Source organism: Dromaius novaehollandiae, chromosome 30 (genome assembly GCF_036370855.1).
Source record: "Dromaius novaehollandiae isolate bDroNov1 chromosome 30, bDroNov1.hap1, whole genome shotgun sequence".
Classification (NCBI taxonomy): Eukaryota; Metazoa; Chordata; class Aves; order Casuariiformes; family Dromaiidae; genus Dromaius; species Dromaius novaehollandiae.
In genome coordinates, this window is record NC_088128.1 from 2,615,838 (window position 1) to 2,634,040 (window position 18,203).

General features: G+C 52.2%; 1 protein-coding gene across 1 annotated transcript; it reads left to right on the plus strand.

Moving 5' to 3' along the window:
- The first annotated feature begins 733 nt into the window (after positions 1-733).
- Positions 734-4,683, plus strand: LOC135324043 (olfactory receptor 14J1-like). Its single transcript, XM_064499475.1, has 2 exons — positions 734-1,644; positions 4,617-4,683. The coding sequence occupies exons 1-2, from the start codon at positions 734-736 to the stop codon at positions 4,681-4,683; spliced, it is 978 nt and encodes a 325-aa protein (XP_064355545.1).
- The last annotated feature ends 13,520 nt before the right edge of the window (positions 4,684-18,203 follow it).

The following is an 18,203-nucleotide window of genomic DNA, read 5'->3' on the forward strand; positions in this document are numbered from 1 at the left end:
TCACTGCAGCCTATATTCTGGAGAAAATGCATGTTAAAATGTTGAACAGCCTTTCCACAAAACAAGTGGATGCAATCTGCTGCAGGATATGTGCATCAGACCTAGTCCCTTCCCCCTCGCACTGCAGTGTCTGGAGAAAGAGTGCAGATGGTAAACTAATGTGAGGACAGGGTTCATCTCCTTGGGACAGAAGCATCTAGGAAGGATCAAGTCAGCCCCTGCCTTCACTTCATGGTTTCTGTCCCTGGCCAGAGTGGGAGCTGGTGTGACTGATTCAGTACAGACACCTCTGTTCAAGAGGGCAAGGTTGGGGGGGATGAATCCCTCGCGATGGTCTTCTCTTTTAGCTACAGCTGGCATGAGTGCTCTATTCATCTCTCAAAATGGTAAATAGAGAGTATTCCCACTGGCTCACTGGACCAAATCCCCTTCACTCCGTTCATGGTGACCATCCCCAGGTATCTCCACCGAATACACAGGGCAGTTTGACAGCTCCATTTACACACCCTGGCAGAGCAGGAGTGACTGCCCTGGAGCCCATGGGCAGAGGCCCCTCCTCTACGTGGCACACTCAGTCAGCCCAAACTGGAGGTCAGGAAAGGGGGCTGAATGAAGGAAAAGGACAGAGGTGATGTGGGGGGCTTGGAGGAGTGGAATGGGTTTTGCTCAGAGAAGTCTGTCCTAACTTGTCAATGCTATTTCTTCTTTTGACAGTGCCCCAAACAGAAAGCAAATGTCCAACAGCAGCTCCCTCAACAAGTTCCTCCTTCTGGGGTTTGCAGACGCACGGGAGCTGCAGCTCTTGCACTTCTCGCTCTTCCTGGGCATCTACCTGGCTGCCCTCCTGGGCAACGGCCTCATCATCACAGCCATAGCCTGTGACCACCGCCTCCACACCCCCATGTACTTCTTCCTCCTCAACCTCTCCCTCCTTGACCTTGCCTCCATCTCCACCACTGTCCCCAAATCCATGGCCAATTCTCTGAGGGACACCAGGGCCATTTCCTACTCGGGATGTGCTGCCCAGGTCTTCCTCGTTATCTTCTTGTTAGGAGGAGAGTTTTATCTCCTCACAGTCATGGCCTATGACCGCTACATTGCCATCTGCAAACCCCTGCACTATGGGACCCTCATGGGCAGCAGAGCTTGTGTCAAAATGGCAGCAGGTGCCTGGGCCAGTGGTTTTCTCAATGCTGTCCTGCACACTGCTAACACATTTTCAATACCACTCTGCCAAGGCAACACAGTGGACCAGTTCTTCTGTGAAATCCCCCAGATCCTCAAGCTCTCCTGCTCGGACACCTACCTCAGGGAAGTGGGGCTTATTGTGGTTAATACCTCTTTAGGCTTTGTGTGTTTCATTTTCATTGTGGTGTCCTACATGCAGATCTTCACTGCTGTGCTGAGGATTCCCTCTGAGCAGGGCCGGCACAAAGCCTTTTCCATGTGCCTCCCGCATCTGGCTGTCGTCTTCCTTTTCCTCAGCACTGTTGTCTTTGCCTACCTGAAGCCCCCCTCCCTCTCCTCCCCATCTCTGGATCTGGTGGTGGCTGTTCTGTACTCGGTGGTGCCTCCAGCAGTGAACCCCCTCATCTACAGCATGAGGAACAAGGAGCTCAAGCATGCCCTGAGGAAATTGATTTCATGGATATTTGTCAGCAGTGGTAACATTGCCATTGCTCTTCACAAATGACTCCCCCTGTGTCCCGTACCAGGACTGATCTTTTTTTGTTCACTTTTTATTATGACTATTGTTACTGTTATTAGTAGTATTTGTAATCCTGTTGCCGCACAAATGCTTGGGTTCGTTCCATCGTTACAGAGACTCCTCTGTCTCACCTGGTGCCCACATTACATTGTGTCTAATGCTGGGTCAGAGCTGACTCCCTCACAGCATCTCTGAAATAAAGTAGGCTCTTCCGTTTGCAGTACTTGAAGGTTGGTTCTTCTTCCAAAGCTGGTGTCAAGAGTAAGCCCAAGGAAATCATGCCCAAAGGGGCTGCTGCTGATGGGGTTCTCCAAGGGTTCAGGATCAAAAAACTCATAATCATGTAATAATCTCTTAGAGACCAAGGACTGGATTTAGGACTAACCCATCGATGTCCAGTGACAGTGGAGGCGATGAATGGTTATTGATTTGAGTACCCAGAGCTGTGCCACATGTTAAGGTCCATTGTCAGATGTCTGTCCTTCTGGAGGGGAAGTAGGAGCTGCCAGGTGAGCACAGGAGATCTCCTGGGACAGCGTGTGCCTGGGGTGGGCAGTGAGGGGAGCCTCACAAAGAGAGGGATCATCCAAGGTGGAGCCACCAGAAGTGCTAAACCCAGGGATCCGCAGGCAAAGAAGGACTCTGCAATCCCAGGAGAGGCGCTGAGGACCCAGCTTGCATGGGCAAAGGAGACTGGAGAGTGATTCATGTCACCCTCTGTGAAATTCCAGGACCAGGATCTAGAGGTGCCTCTGGACACAACTAGCACCCTTGGAAATGCTCCCTAGTCCCTCCAAGCACCTGCCACATCTGCAGTCCCCTGGAGGGATTAGAGGCTGTGATCCTCATTTGGTTGGGTCTGATTCCCACCCTGACCAGCATGGCCAGTGCAGATTCCCCCCATCGACCTGGGGCCTCACAGCTCACTTGCTTTGCAGAGCAGCACCATCAGCTCGGGGTCCTGCATGAGAACAGGGGAGGAGGGTGTGGGAATGGCCAAGAAGATCAGAGGAGGAGCTGGGAGAAATGAGATGGAAGTGGAACCGGGCTTGAAAGTGTCTTGGAGAGAAAAACGCTGACATTTAGTCCAAGACAATGTTCAGAGTGTGGGTACACTACAGTGAGCTCATGGTGCAGAGCCAGAAGCCCCTGCTGTCCTGGCCTCTACATGGCCTAGGAAGTGTCTGAAGAAGGATTAATGCTCCTCACCCACCCAGCTTATTGTGCCATCGTCCCTCCTGGTGGGTGGCACCAAAAAGAAGCCTGGGACCCCTTGTGGGAGCTTGCGTTGAAGGAAGCAGGACCCGGGAGCTACATCAGTTTGCTGCTGTCCCCACATGTCCTTGTGACAATCTTGTCCACCCTGTGTACTGGTGCTTACCCCAAAAGTCACATCCAGACAAGGCTCCATGCCTAGCTGGAGGGTTGGATGTCTTACCGTGAGCCCTGGGAGGATGAGCCCTCTCCCGGGTCCTCTGCAGGGCTGGCAGGGAACATGCAGAGGAGATCTACTGGGCCTGTAGACCCTTGTCATCTTGTGGGGGGCCTCAAACAGGGTCTATCAGACCAAAGATCCAGCCCAGCTTGTTGCTGCATGAACAGAGAGGAGACGCTGTCCCAGGAAACCCCTTACACACGCAGCCATTTCCAGCACTGGCCATTCCCCACTGTAGTGAGAACACCTGTAGAAGACCTGTCGAGGCGTCAGGCACTGGCAGAGTACGTGGCAACAGCCTCAGCATGTGAAACTACACACTGACCAAGTTCCCATCAGGCCCAGGCATGCATATTCCCTTTTGTCAAGAATGTCTAGCTGCTTCCCAGAGAGTAGCTTCTCTAGATTAGCACAGCTGAGATAAGGAAATAGTTCTAGTAGACTTAAGGGGCCTTTAGGATACAACTAGTCAAGCCACGCCTGGGCATCTGATCCATGCTTCCAACCCATGCTTCCATCAGCCTCCTGCCGGTGACCCCTCCATGCAGTTCCCGGGGCTCCACATGCAGCTTGGAGTGCAAGTCCTTTATTAAATCTATCCTCTTTAACCACTTACGAACCTTGAGTGTCTCTCTCCGCTGGTATCTGACCTTCTCTTGCCCGCCTTGCGGTCACATTTGGTGTAGTTGGCAGGATACTGGTGTGGTGATGCCTCTTTGGAGGCAAAAGGACAAGGAGGAGGTGGGGAGCTGTGTTCCTGGTGGGCCTGATACAGGGTTGGTGGGCACCCATGGCTCACAAGCTGGTGGGGTGAGTGTCCCCCACAGCATGGCCGGAGCTAGAGAGTGAGCTGGGAGCATCCCCAGAGCGGCTCCTGGAACTGGTTTCCAAGGTCTGGCTGGAAAAAGCAGGACTGGCAGTGCGAAAGGTAGCAGGGTATCTGGGGTGGATCCTCCTGACTGCTCTCTGCACCCTGGACAAGGCGTTACTGATGCAGCACCAGGGAAATGGGCAGTTGGAAAGGGATCTCAAAGCTGCTAAGGAGGCTCACCAGCTGACCCAGGAGGTTGCAACTGCAACCATGGATTGAGTCGAGAAGCTTTAGCACCAGTGTGCTGTTTTGGCCGCCTGCATTGCAAATTGCTTGTGGTGACAGGGTGGTCGGTGAGATGTCTGTCCCCTGGCAGTGCGGGCACTGGTGCGAAAAGTGGATTGGGATCCAGAAATTTGGGATGTCAATGTCTGGGACCCTGATAAGCCACCCAGCTCGGAGTCAGACAAAGCAGGAGGAGGAGGCAGAGCAGCCACTCACTGGACCAAATGCAGCCAATCTGCAAGGGACCACAACTACCGGTGATTTAAAGCATCAGAGCTGCAGGATGTGCAGGGGTGCTGCAGGCAGCAGCCCCATGAAGGGTAGTCAGAGTGGCTGTTCAGGCTGTGGGACGATGGGGCAGAGGCAGTTTATTTTACTAGAGAGGAGCTCGGTAGGATGGAGCTCTGCCCCAGGATCCCAGGAGAGCACAAGGGGGATCCATGACACCCACTGCCCCACCAGCAGCATGCATGGAGGGGGAGCTGCCAGTGGCACAAACAGGGGCCAGGCAGCGTTGCCCCTCTTGCATCTGCTTAGCTCCACTGCCGTTGCCTACCAAAAAGGAGTATATTCACAGAGGACAAAAGTCTGTGGCAAACTGATGATACTGGACCCTTACAGGAGAGCCAGCAGCACAGATATGTCCTGACTGCTGTAGATACCTGCTCTGGTTGGTATACGTCCACTCCTGCGCCGCAGCCACCCAGGCTCACACCATTAAGGCATTAGAAGACTTGATTGGGTTATGCAGTTCCCCAGTGGAAATCCAAAGTGATCAGGGCACTCATTTTACAGGCAGTGATGTTCAGAATTGGTCTGGAGAGCGGGGAATAGCCTGGACATATCACATACCCTGCCTTCTGCAAAGGGCAGGATTGATAGAATGAAGGGGCTGCTCAAAGAGCAGCTGCACACACTGTCCCCTGCTGGTACCTTCATGAGTTGGAGTAAAAACTTCTGTCAAGCAACTACCTGCCTCAGTGACCACCCACCACGTGGCTCTACCCCATATGCTCCTTTCTAAGGGGAATCCATGGAGCAGCCGCGTGTGCTTAGAGTGCAATGGCTGCACCCCCAAGCCTGCCTCCCCATGTGAGCCGAGCCCGGGAGTGCAGGGTTGGACCTGCGATTGCCACACAAAGAAATAACCCTGGAACTAGAGAGCCGTCATCTCTGGAGTATGGGGTGGGCGGTCGCCATACCTCAGGAGCATTATGGTCGCTTGGTGCCCTGCAATAGTTTAGCTCTCCAGGGTGGGGGTGGACATCGTGGCAGGGGTCATTGACTTGAACTGTCCTGAGGAGGTGAGAGCTGTGATCCACTACACCAGATCCCAACCCCTGCGATGTACACAGGGAGACCCAATAGCCCAACTGATATCTGAGCAGACAGGGGTCCCCACTGCCCAGGCAGGAGATTCTTGCAGCCCACTCAGCATCCAGGCGGTATTTGCTATACAGGGTGCATGGTCCAGCTAAACCCAAACAGTTGGAGGGGGAAATCATTGCTGATGGGCCAGGAGACACCCGCCTGGTACTAATCAGAGGGGAAAGTGCTCCAGTCCATGTTCCCTCCAGGAGACTCTCACCCAGAGAACCGAGACCTGATGAGTATGCTGAGTGGAGCCATGACATTGCTGCTCTCCATCTAACCCTGTACTCTGACAGCAGTTGGGACACCGATGAACCTGCAGTAAGCACATCAAACCCAACTTCCAGAAGATAATGAGCCTACCCGAAGGACTATATGATGTAAAATCCTACAAATCAGCATGGGACAACCCCTGGCAGTGACTGTCATCATGACTGTTGAATTTAGGACAATGGGGAAATGCATTATACTCCCGGTCTTCTGAGTGGAGTAGTTCTGCGTGCATGTATGTTATAATTTACTATATATATTTGCTATAATATAGTTGCGTGTACACCTTAGCTGTCAGTTCAGCTAATGCCTGAAAGGCATGTCCAAACCTTGCCTACACACTGGTGGCACCAACACCACGTCTCGGTCAGTCGGGGGTGGAGTGCAGTGAGAACACCCGCGGGAGACCTGGTGAGGAGTCAGTGACTGGCAGAGTATGTAGCAGCAGCCCAAACGTGTGGAACTACACACTGACCAAATTCTCATCAGGGCCAGACATGCATATTCCATTTTGTCCACAATGTCCAGTTGCTTCCCAGATGTAGTTTCTCAAGGTTAGCACAGCTGAGATAAGGAAATAGTTCTAGTAGACAAAACAGGGCCCTTGCAATACACAGGGGGTCCCACCTGGGCATCTGACCCGTGTGTCCGACCTATGCGTCCAGCAGCCTCCTGCTAGCGACCCCTCCTTGCAGTTCCCAGGGCTCCCTGTGCAGTCTAGAGTGCAAGTCCTTTATTAAATCTATCCTGTTTAACCCCTCACGAACTCTGAGCGTCTCTCTCCAGTGGTATACGACCCTCTCGTGCCCACCTTGCAGTCACAGTACGTTTGCTCTTTTCTGGCATATCATCCCTATCTGAAGCACCGCAGACCTAGAAACCTTGATGAGGAGTTTCGAAAACAAAAAGCCTGCTTTGGTGCCTCAAGGAGGAAGGCTCTGTCCCCTCCCATATTGACCTACAACCTACTTCTACAAAAAGACCAACCCACAGCAGAAACCAGGTTTGAGGCTCACCAAAGCATGTCAGCCTGTGGCCACACTTTGTGCTGTTTCATCCCACATGACTTTGACCCTGGCTTTGAAAAATGCCAAACCTTAAACCAGCCCTGAAGCCCCTGCTTCCCGCACAGGTCTGCCCACGGCAGGGACCTGTCAGTGCAGGGGTGCAGAAGTGACTTCTCCAGTGCCCCCTTTTAGATATTTCACAACCTTTGGCACCATCTGGAGACATTCCTGAAGGGTTTATCAGCAAGTTCTGGAAAATAACTGGGGTGAAGGGAGGTGACTGCTTTCCAGGACGTGAGGGGAAATCTCTCTGCTCTCTCCCTGGCTGTGCCATCTCCATGGCAGTGACCTCCTGAGCCCCCTGATGACACGAGCTGAGGTCACAGTGGGATGTGCCGCATCACAGGCCGGTCTCCCCGGTGCTGCCATGGCAGTGTCCTCACTAGCCTGCGAGACTCAGGCACTGCTGGGCACTGCTTATGTGCTCCCTACTGCTGTCCTTCGGAACCGCTCCATGACAAGGAGGAGGGACAGGAGGCAGCAGGGCCATGTTGGAGCTGTTCACTGACAGGCAGAGGAGCAGGGACATGTTGGAGAGGAGTTTTGCATAACCAGATGGGAAGAGTGTTCTTCCTCCACATCTGGAGAGACATGCTGATGAGAAGGGGGCAAGCAAGAGGGAGGGCTGCTGGACCAAGACCATCAGCCCAGACTACAGTTCTTTGTTCCTAGCGCTTCTGCAGCCCTCCACCAAGGGTAAGGGCTTCGGGAGCTCCTTCCTGAGGTGTCACACAGAGACTGTTAACTGCAAAAACAGAGGTGGGTCCTGGGTTGCAGGGGTGGATGGAGAGGGCTGGGGGTTGTCACAACAGCCCTGCCTGAGGGTCCTGTCTGGGTCAGGGGACAACATGGCAGCTGGGACTCCTAGGTCCTGGGGATGGGGCTGCCCTGAGCCCCTAGGCTCCTGTGGGGCCAGCTCCATAACTCATGGCAGGGGATAATGCAGATCCAGGTTTCCTGGGAGTGGGTCCCCCTTTGGCATCTGGCTCTGGCAGGAAAGGGGTCCTGTGTCCTGGAGCTGGGGTGTCCTGCAGCTCCCGGGGGGCTCTCAAGAGCCTGCTGGAAATGCCCATGTTGGAAATGAAACCTTCATCTTGAAGTAATCTGAAGGCCCCTACTTGTTTGGGAGAACCACTGTTCCTTCCCTGTGGATCCATTTATGCTTCCAGCTTGGCAGAGCATGTTTTGGGCTCAGAGATCTTGTCCTCAGATGGCCACAGCCCCTGTCCTCCGGCAAATGGGGTCAAACCTCTGCACCCAAAAGACAACCTGTTTGGGGGAGCAGCTTGGGAACAGGTGGGGGTGCCATGGCCACCCCACAAGTCCCTGCTGACCCCAAGCCTGTTTCTCTGAGCCATGGGGGGCAGTGCTGGGGGCAGCCCAGCAGGGCCATCTCCCCCGCCCCCTCCCAGCCCCACACCTCCGCTGCCCAGCACCGGCAGGCCCAGAGCTGCTCTGGCCCTGGCTGCCCCGGGGCCCCGGGGCTCCTCAGGGGCTGCTGCAGGCAGGGGGCTGGGGCCCCAGGGGCTGGAGGGCTCTGCCCTGCCCTGCCCTGCCCAGGGGCAGCAGGATGCTGCCCATGGGCTCCGGCCCCCTGGCCAGGCCCAGGAGGATCACTTCTACCAGAGCAGCTGATAGGTCAGTATTTGATGCATTTTGGGGGAAGTCATAGTAAGGCAGCTGCTGTCTCAGAGGCTGATAGGCCAGTGACAGGCACATGGCTGTGAAGGGGACTGTGAGGTCATCTCCTTCTGAGTCCCTGACAGGCCAGCAGCAGGCCCCTGCCTGGGAAGTCCCTTGTGAGGTCACTGCAGACAGAGCAGCTGGCAGGCCAGCAGCTGGCCCCTGGCTGGTAACTGACTTTGAGATCACAACTGTCCCAGCAACATATAGACCTGCAGCGTGGCTTGGATATTGATGACGAAATCTCTGATTTCTAGTGTCTGTGTGCTGTAGAAAATCTGCCTCATTAGAACTGTGGGGGGCTTGTGAGATATTTCTCCAAGATCTGAACTGTATCTCTGACCTTTGATTCCTTGAGGTAGGAAGTGACCAGACCCAGGGCTGTGACTGGCTATGCAGAGGAAGTGCTTGTTGCAAGCCCTTGGACAACTACACGCAAACTGAAGGGCTGGCGAGTTGGCCTTTGTGTGTTTTGGGGCCTTTGCGGGTCCCCTTGCTGCTGCCATGTTGGGTTGTGTGCTCTTTGTGTCCCTGATGAGAAGGTGCATGTTGGCTGGCAACCCTCTGTGAGGCGAGGAGTGGGGGTGCACCGTGTCACAGTGGTGGGGTGCCCTGTGATGGGAACGAGCGGTGGCCCCAGTATCTTGGTGCTGCTCTGCATGGGAGGAGGTGCCTGGAGAGAGCAGTGCTGTGCGTGGGGAGTGCCGCCAGGCTGGGGAGCTGGGGAGCCCTTGGAGGGGAGGAGGTGACTTGGCTCGCAGGGCCCAGGCTGCCCTGGTGGCGAGAGCCAGGGATGCTGGCAGCCTGCTGCCTTCTGTGTGCTGAGGTTCAGGCCTTGAGTTTCCTCAGCTCTTGCCAGGATCTCCGGACAGATATGCCGCACAGACCGTGAAATGCATAGAAATATGGAGCTGAGAGGATTTGGAGTACAAGAGGTCATCTTTCAGAAAGGGTTCTTTGTTGGAGATTCTTGAAGTTAACACTTCTGGGATCTGTCCAACCACAAGTGGTTTTAGGCTGGAGGCAGAGCAGTTGCCTCCCTCTCTTACTAGTAAAGGCTAAGGGGGGAGAGTACTGCCCATATGCAGAATTGGTGCAGACACTCTTTTCTTCTCATGTGGCAGGACTGTAGAAACTCTGCTTGTAATGCAGTAGTATCCCCCAATTAGCCATTACTTAACCTTCCAATTAACACCCCTGCACTCCAGTGAAATATAACGGGTAGGGGAGGCTCTTGAGCTCTTCCTGCTGAAGGCCTCGCTGCTTCGGGGCTTTCTGCCACGACCTGCACCCTGCACCCTGCGCACTGCCCTGGGCTCTGACACAAGACATCCAGGAGCTGACATCCAGTGGGAGGCTGCAGAGAGCAGTTTAGATCATGTGGGACTTTTCTCACCCACACAGTTAACAAGGAAAATGTCTCACCACAGTGGAGCACTCAGAGGTGCTCTTTCAAGTGGCAGTGCCACAGTCATTAGCTTTTCAAATGGCCAAAATAAGGAAACCTTCAAAGACAAAGTATTTCTTCAGAAAATAATTGGCCTTTCAAAACACTTCTCCTAGATGTGCATACCACAGTGAGTCGTGATGCTCAAGCACTTGCCTGCAAGTCAGCAGGAAATACTTCAGGGTTCATAGCTGAGAACCAGCTTGCAAAGCTGAAGTTGTTTTGTGCAGATAACTTGCAAGCCCCCTCAGAATTCTGTTCCTCACCTTTCCACGTGCTCCTCTCTGTTCTAAGGGAGTCATTTCTGACCTGACAGATCAGGTGTCCAACTCAGCTGAGCACCTTTTGCAGTGTGTCACTGAGCTGGTTGAGGCCTGCAGGTTCTGAAGCTCCTGCCTGATCAGCTTGGGCGCAGGCCAGATCTTAGCTCACTTGTGGACTCTTCTTTGCAAGTGAACCCCCTGTGAGATGACATCCTAAGTGTGGCTCTGAGGCTATTTTGGACAAAGGTGCCCTCTTGGCAGTGAGGTGTGGATAAAAGCAAGTGAGGGTCAGTTCCTGCTAGAGTGGTCCAGGGCTGTCCCAGGAGGCCTTGCACAGTTCAGCTCACCCACCCATCATCAAACTGTGTTAAGGAAATTAGAGGTAGCTGCTTAGCACAACTTCTATAAAACTTGCTTAGCATGAGGAGCTACATTTGCTGAAGCCTTAGGCCACACTCAGAGAACATGAGGAACTTTCACCTAGTTCGGTAAGAAAGGGCCCCAGGGCTGGTTCCAGCTGGAAAGATAAGGGAGTTCCAAGCAGTCTGTGTTCCTGTGTCTCACACTCTGAAAGGGAGGATGTCAAGACTTTGAAATAAGGCCTGTGCAGGGCATCGGGACCTTGAGAAACAAAGCCTGCTCTCACTGCTGCGGCAGTGTTAATTGTTGTGGTCTGGAATTACCTCCTCCTTGTCAGGACCTTGAGACACAACGGCAGGACCCAACAAGGAATGAAGGCAGCAGAAAGAAATCCATCAGCAGAAACCGCAACAGTAAAAATAAGGAAAAAAACAGCCTGCCTAGGGACAACAATGAGACCCAATAAGGAGCAGGAGACCCCAGACCTGAATACAGCTATTGGTCTGAACTACCATGTGAAGGGTGGGAAACTTAAGTTGAAAAGTTATAATTGCCCAAGGATTTCTTTGTTCAGGGTCCCTCTTCAAAGGCACCCAGCTCAAGCTATAATTATGGCGTGTGCATCATTAAAATTTAATTATTTAATTTGCTTTGATTTGGCTCTGAACTTCTTCAGTGGGAACTTAGGGCCCTGTTATGGTGGCTGGCGAGCCTAACCTTCCATAACAATTGATGGTGCAGGGAATGAAAAGGGAGTGTGGCTAGATTCAGTGGGACACCTGTAAGACATCACTCTAACACAGGTATGTTGAGATTTGTGCACATTTGGCCATCCAAAAAAACAGTGTTTCCTTGAAGCTGTTCCCCCTTGTTTCCTCTATCGGTTGACACCTCAGAGTGTGCCATGCTCTGTGCAAAGAGAGAGAGATGGCACGGACAGCTGTGGGCAGGGGGTGGTGTTGGGGCACTGGGATCTGTGGGAGACACAAGAATATCTTGTTTAATGGTGTAGGCCTGATTATAACAGAAGTGTTCAGAAAATGACATTGAAAATGAAACAAGAAAGAAATTAAGAAAAAGACTTAAAGCAAATAAATGTTCTGTTATACTTTCCATCTTTAAAATATTGTGTCCTTATTATCTTTCTTGATTTATTCTCTTTTCTTTTTAACATAATGGTCCTTTAGGGGGATGTTGTGTTTTTCCTTTTCTTTTTTTTTTAAGGAAAGAGATTTTCAGAGCTGGGGTGGGATGCAGTCACTGGGCCATGGACATGTGCTGCCATTGCAGGTGCCCTGGTCCCCTCTGCCCAGCCTCCCTCTGCAGCTCTGAGGGGCCCTGGTCTCCCACAGGTCCCTCGCAAGAGCTGCCAGACCCAGGCAGGTGCCTCAGAGACACCAGGGTCTCCCCAAGTGCCCCGGGTGCTTGTGGTTGGACACCTGAATTCTGCTTGGAAAGGGGAAGAGCTGTTTTTCAACATTTCAAAGATATGAGCCCACTTTCATCAGCTCAAAGGATTAATTTTAATGTCAATGTTTTGCTATGATGAAAGAGTGGAAATCTTCAGGAAGGGTCTTAATCTCGGGAGAAGAAATATTGATTTGCCTTTGACCTTGTGCTTCCACTGCTCTGTCTATTAGGCTGTGGATGTAATTTCAGTGATCTCTCACAAATTTCCATGTGTCCTGATTAAATTAGCCATTTCTAAAGTCCTCTTTGCATCAGACTCTCTGGACATATGCACTTTCCCTAGTTTACCAGTTGTCCTCCTCCCCTTGCTCTTTACCGTTCAGATACCTCTCAACTCTCCAGTTGCTGCTCTGAGCTTCTGGCAGTCTGAAGCTTGCCTCATCTTTCAGCAGTCTCTTTGTCTCTTTAGCCAGCTCCTTTGTTCTGTTTCTTGTCTATCCCTTCCTATCTATCTGTCGAAAACATTTCATGGAAGGTTATTCCTTGGAGGAAGTGGAGCTCACTGGAGGCAGCTTGGACTTGACATAGAGTTAAGGAGTGTCTTTTATCTTTTATTATACTGTTTCAAACTTTATTTTGGTTTCATCCCAGTTAAGACAAATCCTTCTGTGCCTGTTTGCAGCTAGTCCTCTAAGGAAAGCAGGTGGGAATTGGTGCACATGAGCTGTAACCTTCAGCTACAGACTTGAGAGGAAAAAAGTTAGATATTAACCAGAGTGATCCAAGTCCCCAGTGGCTGATGAGGGAAGTGGCAGGGCTGGGGAGCTGGGGAGGAAGGTTGTCCATACATGTGTCCTATCAAAAATACTGCTTGTCCTACATGTCCAGACTTCATTAGGAGACCCAGTGGGTCAGTATGAATTGGAGAATGTGGGTATCACTTATCCTGAGAACTGGAGAATAAAGAAAGCTTAAGAAGCAGACATCTTTCTTTTTCAGGTGCTCATTGAAATCTGCCTAATTTCACCTGAAAACTTTCTAATTAGCCACATGACTTGAAGAACTGAAGAAAATTATGGAAGGAGTCATGGCTCCCTAGAGGGTTTTTAATGACCCCTCGGGTGTATTTGGTGCTGAGCCCATGAACCGCAGATGCTGAGAAGATACTCAACAAACCTCTCAAGAAGTTAAAGTCAGAAGCAAATCCCAAGTTTGTTGGAGTGCTAACAGGTCCCACTGAGGGCCATTATGAAGAAAGTCTCCCCAGGGGCTGATTAGAGCAGAAAGTTGGAGGTCCTGATTGCAGGCAGGCAAAGGCAATGTGCAGGTGGCTGTGATGCCAAGTCCACCTTGATGTGTGTTATCAAGCAGAGCAGCCAGGCACTGACAGCCAGCCCCTGGGCAGGGTGATCCTTTCCATCATGCATTGCTCACGGCTCTTCCTGGGGACAGTGTGTGGGTGGGGGTGCGCGATGTCGAGTGCGGGACCATGATACAGCACCTCCTGGGCTCCCGAGAGACAAGGAGGCAGCAAGGCCACAGTGCTTTGAGGAATGGCATCTTCTTGTGGGCCTTGGTGGCAGAGACACCAGCCATAGCCAAGAGGACAAAGACCTTGCTGTGTTGGCCCTCAGCCATTTCCACCTCAGGCTGTCCTGTGCCTTCCCAGACCTGTGCCTGTTTCCCTGCAGACTGTACACACCCAGCCTGCTTCCCCACCTTGCTTTCACCCCGGGATCTCCCGACCTCTCCTGATGTCTTCCTGTCCTCACTTCCTTTTCCCTGAAACACAAAGCCAAGGACTGAACACAGACTCCTTCTGGGTGACCTATAGCAACTCACCACTGCCCTAGGAGTCACATTCTCTTTACCTGAAGTCCAGTCAGAATCTCTCAAGCTGCAGCTTGTGGCTCTTTCTCCTTTTCATGCTGCGTCCCACTACCAAGAAAACCTCCGTCATCTCTGAAACCACCCTTCAGGCAGTCAGAGGCAACTACTCTACTGCCCTTGGAAGGCTGCTATGAGATCCCTCCAAAGCCATCTCTTCTGCCAATTGAACAAGCCCCATTTCCTCACAGAGCAAGTGCTCCAGCTCCCTGACTACTGTGAGGGCCCTTGGCTGAACTCACTCCCAGTTATCAGTCTCTTTCTGGATGCAGTGTTCTAGATGTGGTCTAACGAATACTGACTAGAAGGTGATCATCATTTCCTTAATCTCCTGGCTGTGCTCCTGCTCAGACAGCCCACGATGCTTCTGGCCTTCTTTGCTGCCAGGCAACACTGCTGACACATTTTGCCTCTGTCCCCCAGGACCCTCAGGTCCTTTTCCACAGAGCTGCTCCCCAGGCACTCAGGCCCCAGCCTGTAGCACTGTGGGGTGTTGGTTTATCCCAGGTGCAAGACCTGGCATTTTTCCTTGTTGAATTTCAGGAGGTTCCTGACAGCCCATTCCTCCTGCCTGTCTAGCTCCCTCTGAATGGCAGCCCTCAAGCTTATGACTGCCCCCCCCCCCCTCCAGTTTGGGGTCATCCACAAGCGTGATGAGTGTTGCCTCCTGCGTGTAACTAGTACAGATGATAAACAAGACAAGTTCCTGGAGAGATCAGTGGTGCTGCACTTCTCCCTGGCCTCCAGGAAGAGTGCTACCCATTCACCGCTGCCCTCTGAGCCTGATCATCCAAGAAGCTTTTTACTCATCTGGTTCTCTACTTTTCTAGACTGTAATGTTCTACCTTGTTTGCAAGAATACTGAGGGAAACAGTTGCAAACACCTTGCTAAAGTCTGGGTAAAAGACATTGACTCTTCTCCATCCACAAATACAGTTATTTATTCATAGCAGGCAATCAGGTTGGCAAGGCACAATCTTCCCTGGGTAAATCCATGCTAAGTGTTCTCAGGCACCTTCTTCTCCTTCATGTGCCCAGAAATGTGACCTGGGAGGATTCATTCCATGACTCGCTCCTCACCAAAGTGAGGCTGAACTGCCTGCAGCTCCCCAGGCTGCCCCTGTGGCCTTTTTTTGAAGATGGAAGCAACAATTGCCTTTCTGCAGTCATTGGGACTTTGCTCCATCTCCACAACTTTGCAAACATGGTAGCGAGTGGCCTTGCAGTGACAGCAGTCAGCTCTCACAGCATCCTCGTATGCAGCCCATCCAGCCCCACTGACTGGTGTAGTTTGAGTTCTCACAAGGAATCCCTCACTAACCTCATCCACCATTGGCTGTTTTTCTCCTCTGGAGTCCTGACTCAAGGCACAACAGCCCAGGAGACCTTGCTTGTGGAAATGGAAGCTCAACCATGGGTTGAGTTCCTCAGACCTCTCTGCATCTGCTGCTACAAGATTCCCTGTCCCATTTAGAAGTGAGGCCACGTTTTCCTTTTTATTCTTTGATTCTTTCTGGAGCAGTAGCAGCTCATCTTCATGCCCTTGATGTCCCCTGCGAGGGTCAATGGTAGGGGAGATTTTTCTTGCCTAACACTAAGCCAATGACACTGGACAATATTTCTAAATTCCGCCTTGGCCTCTCCCTTCTTCCCCCTGCTACATGCTGCCCTAGTACCCTGGAGCTCAGGTGTGAGGTCCCTGTTTAGCCACGTTGGTCCCCTGAGATGTCTGCTAGTTCTGCTAGTTTTAGTGAGTATCAAGATGGCCCATCCTTGTGCTTGGCAGGTCTGTCCTTAAAGACCTGATGGCTTTCTGGAGCTTCTGGGCCCTTGAGAGCTGCCTCCCCTGGGATCCCCCACCAGTCCCCTGAACAGGTCAGGAAGTCTGTTCCTCTGAAGTCCAGGGTCTGCACTCTGCTACTGTCCTTCCTTATCCTCTGAAGTCCAGGGTCTGTACTTTGCTACTGTCCTTCCTCACTCTCCAGGATTTGGGACTCCACATTTTCATGGTCATGGTAGGTAAAGCTGACACTATCTCATCCCTGATCAGTTCCTCCTTATTTGCATTTTCCATATCCAGGAAAGCATCACCCTTACCTGGCTCATGCATCTCCATATGCCCACGCCTGTGCCCCAGGCTGCATGCACTTGTATATATTTGGGCTGCAGAACCTCAGCTGTGGCATCAAGTGCAGAGCGGTCATGATGAAGCGTTACCAAGGGCGAAGGACACTGTGTGTGCAATGGCCCCACTTCAGAGCAGAGCCATGCTGACATAGATAGCAGGTGGCAATGTAATGGTGAAAGGAGGTTCCCACTAAGAGCAAACCCTGCAGTGCCCAAGGCCAGGGAGAAACAGAGCTGGGCTGTGCAGCCCTGGCAGGAGAGGGGTTTGCTGCTTGAGCTGACTCTGCAGCACCTTGGGGCCTGTGACAGGGGTGAATCAATCTCCAGGCAGGACAAGTGCCACTGAAGAATTTCCTGGACCTGGATGTCCTGTGATCCAACCAACCTGTGGACGTCACTAGCCCAGTCCCTCTTCATAGCATCTGAGGGGGTGAGAAGTTGTTCATGGAGAGAAAAGCTAGAAGGGTTTGAGAGTGCAGGGACTACAGTGCAGACCTTGGTGTGATGTGCCTCCCATCTATGCAACACTGTTGGAGGTAGACAGGATGGACTTTGCCTAAAGGCAATGGTGGGATTCAGTTGTTTAGGTACTGGTAGGAAACCAGAGAGGCCCTGGGGTGCTTTCCCAGCAACCACTCCAGAAGGACATGGCTTTCCTGTAGGTCCCATGCTGAATTTGCTAGAGATGTGGCTGTGCTGGACACCCCAGGCATGGGACATGGCCCTGCCTATGGTCTATCTTTATGTCACTGAATCTGCTGTCTGCACTGAATTACATTAGCTGTTTGTATTGTACAGATCTGCTTGTGCCTCAGCTTCCTAGTGAGTGGAGCTCTAGTTGCAGTAGGCAACTAGGGTCATTTCAGATGGCCAAGACAATTCCCCACCTGGCCGCCACCTCATGCACTGGAAGGATGCGGGTGTCATAGTTGCACCTTCAGAACAAGCAGACACTGGCACATGCTTTGGACCACCTCTGTCTCTTCAGCTGTCACCAGGTGTTTGTGTGTGTCCAGCTGACTCCCATCCTCCATCTCCAGTGATTCCAATGGGAGCTTAGACAAGGAGCTCCCATGCAGACACCTCTGTTGTGCTCACTTCAGTTTTGGCAAAGGGATTCCCACCTCTTGTGTGTTTTTTTGTGGCGCTCACAGGAGGGATGTAAATCCTACTCCAGCCCCGGGCCTTCTAAACCACCCTGAGAAGCCCAGACTGACTCATCTGAATTAACACCTGAACCATGGGTAAATGAAGTCCCTTTTTGTCCCTGCCTAGGTTCCTGCCTAGTGAAGGGATAGGAATAGGTGCTTCCAGAGAGGGACATTTCCACCTCTTGCAGATAACCATCCCCTGATGAAACAAATTGCAATGCTGGAATCACTTTCTCTAAACTGTTTAGAGAGGGAGCATCAGTGATTATTTTAGTCTACTTCAGGGAACATTTCCCAGGAGGAGGGAGCACGAGGGACAGAGACATTTGTGTCTTCAGCTGGGACTCTGCTCCTGAGTGGGGCCAGGCTCCTGGGATGGAGGGAGCTCATGGCAACCTGGCAGCACTGCCCAGACACAGCTGTGTGCAGGAGCAGCTCCTCTGCCAAGAGCAGCAGGGCTGCGGGCACTGTCTGCTGCTGCTGACATGAGATGAGAGAAGACGGAGAGAAGTGAGAGGCAGTGTGGAGTGGGAGGACGGCTGAGTGCTCCTTGTGGGAGAAATCTTCACAGCCCCTGACACAGTAAGTCTCTGTCTGCAGGGCAATGCTACGGAGGTTCTTGGAGGGGGTCTTCTGAACCTATCCCATCCCATGACTGACAGGATTTTTAGCTTATGTCTCCTTGCTTCTCCAGTGCAGAGAAGGAGGAGGTGCTTGACAGCAGGGATTCTCTACCATACCATCTCAGAGACAGGACATCCTACCACCTTCTCCCAAGGAAGCTGCAAGGGTGTGAAGCCAGGGTGTGCACCCAGGTCTGTGCAGGGCTGTAATTCAGAGCAGTGTCCCTGCACCCCAGGGTGCTGTGTTTCTCGCTTAGTGACTCTGCCGCCTGAAAGGGTCAGCCCTCAGCCTGCCTGGGGAACTT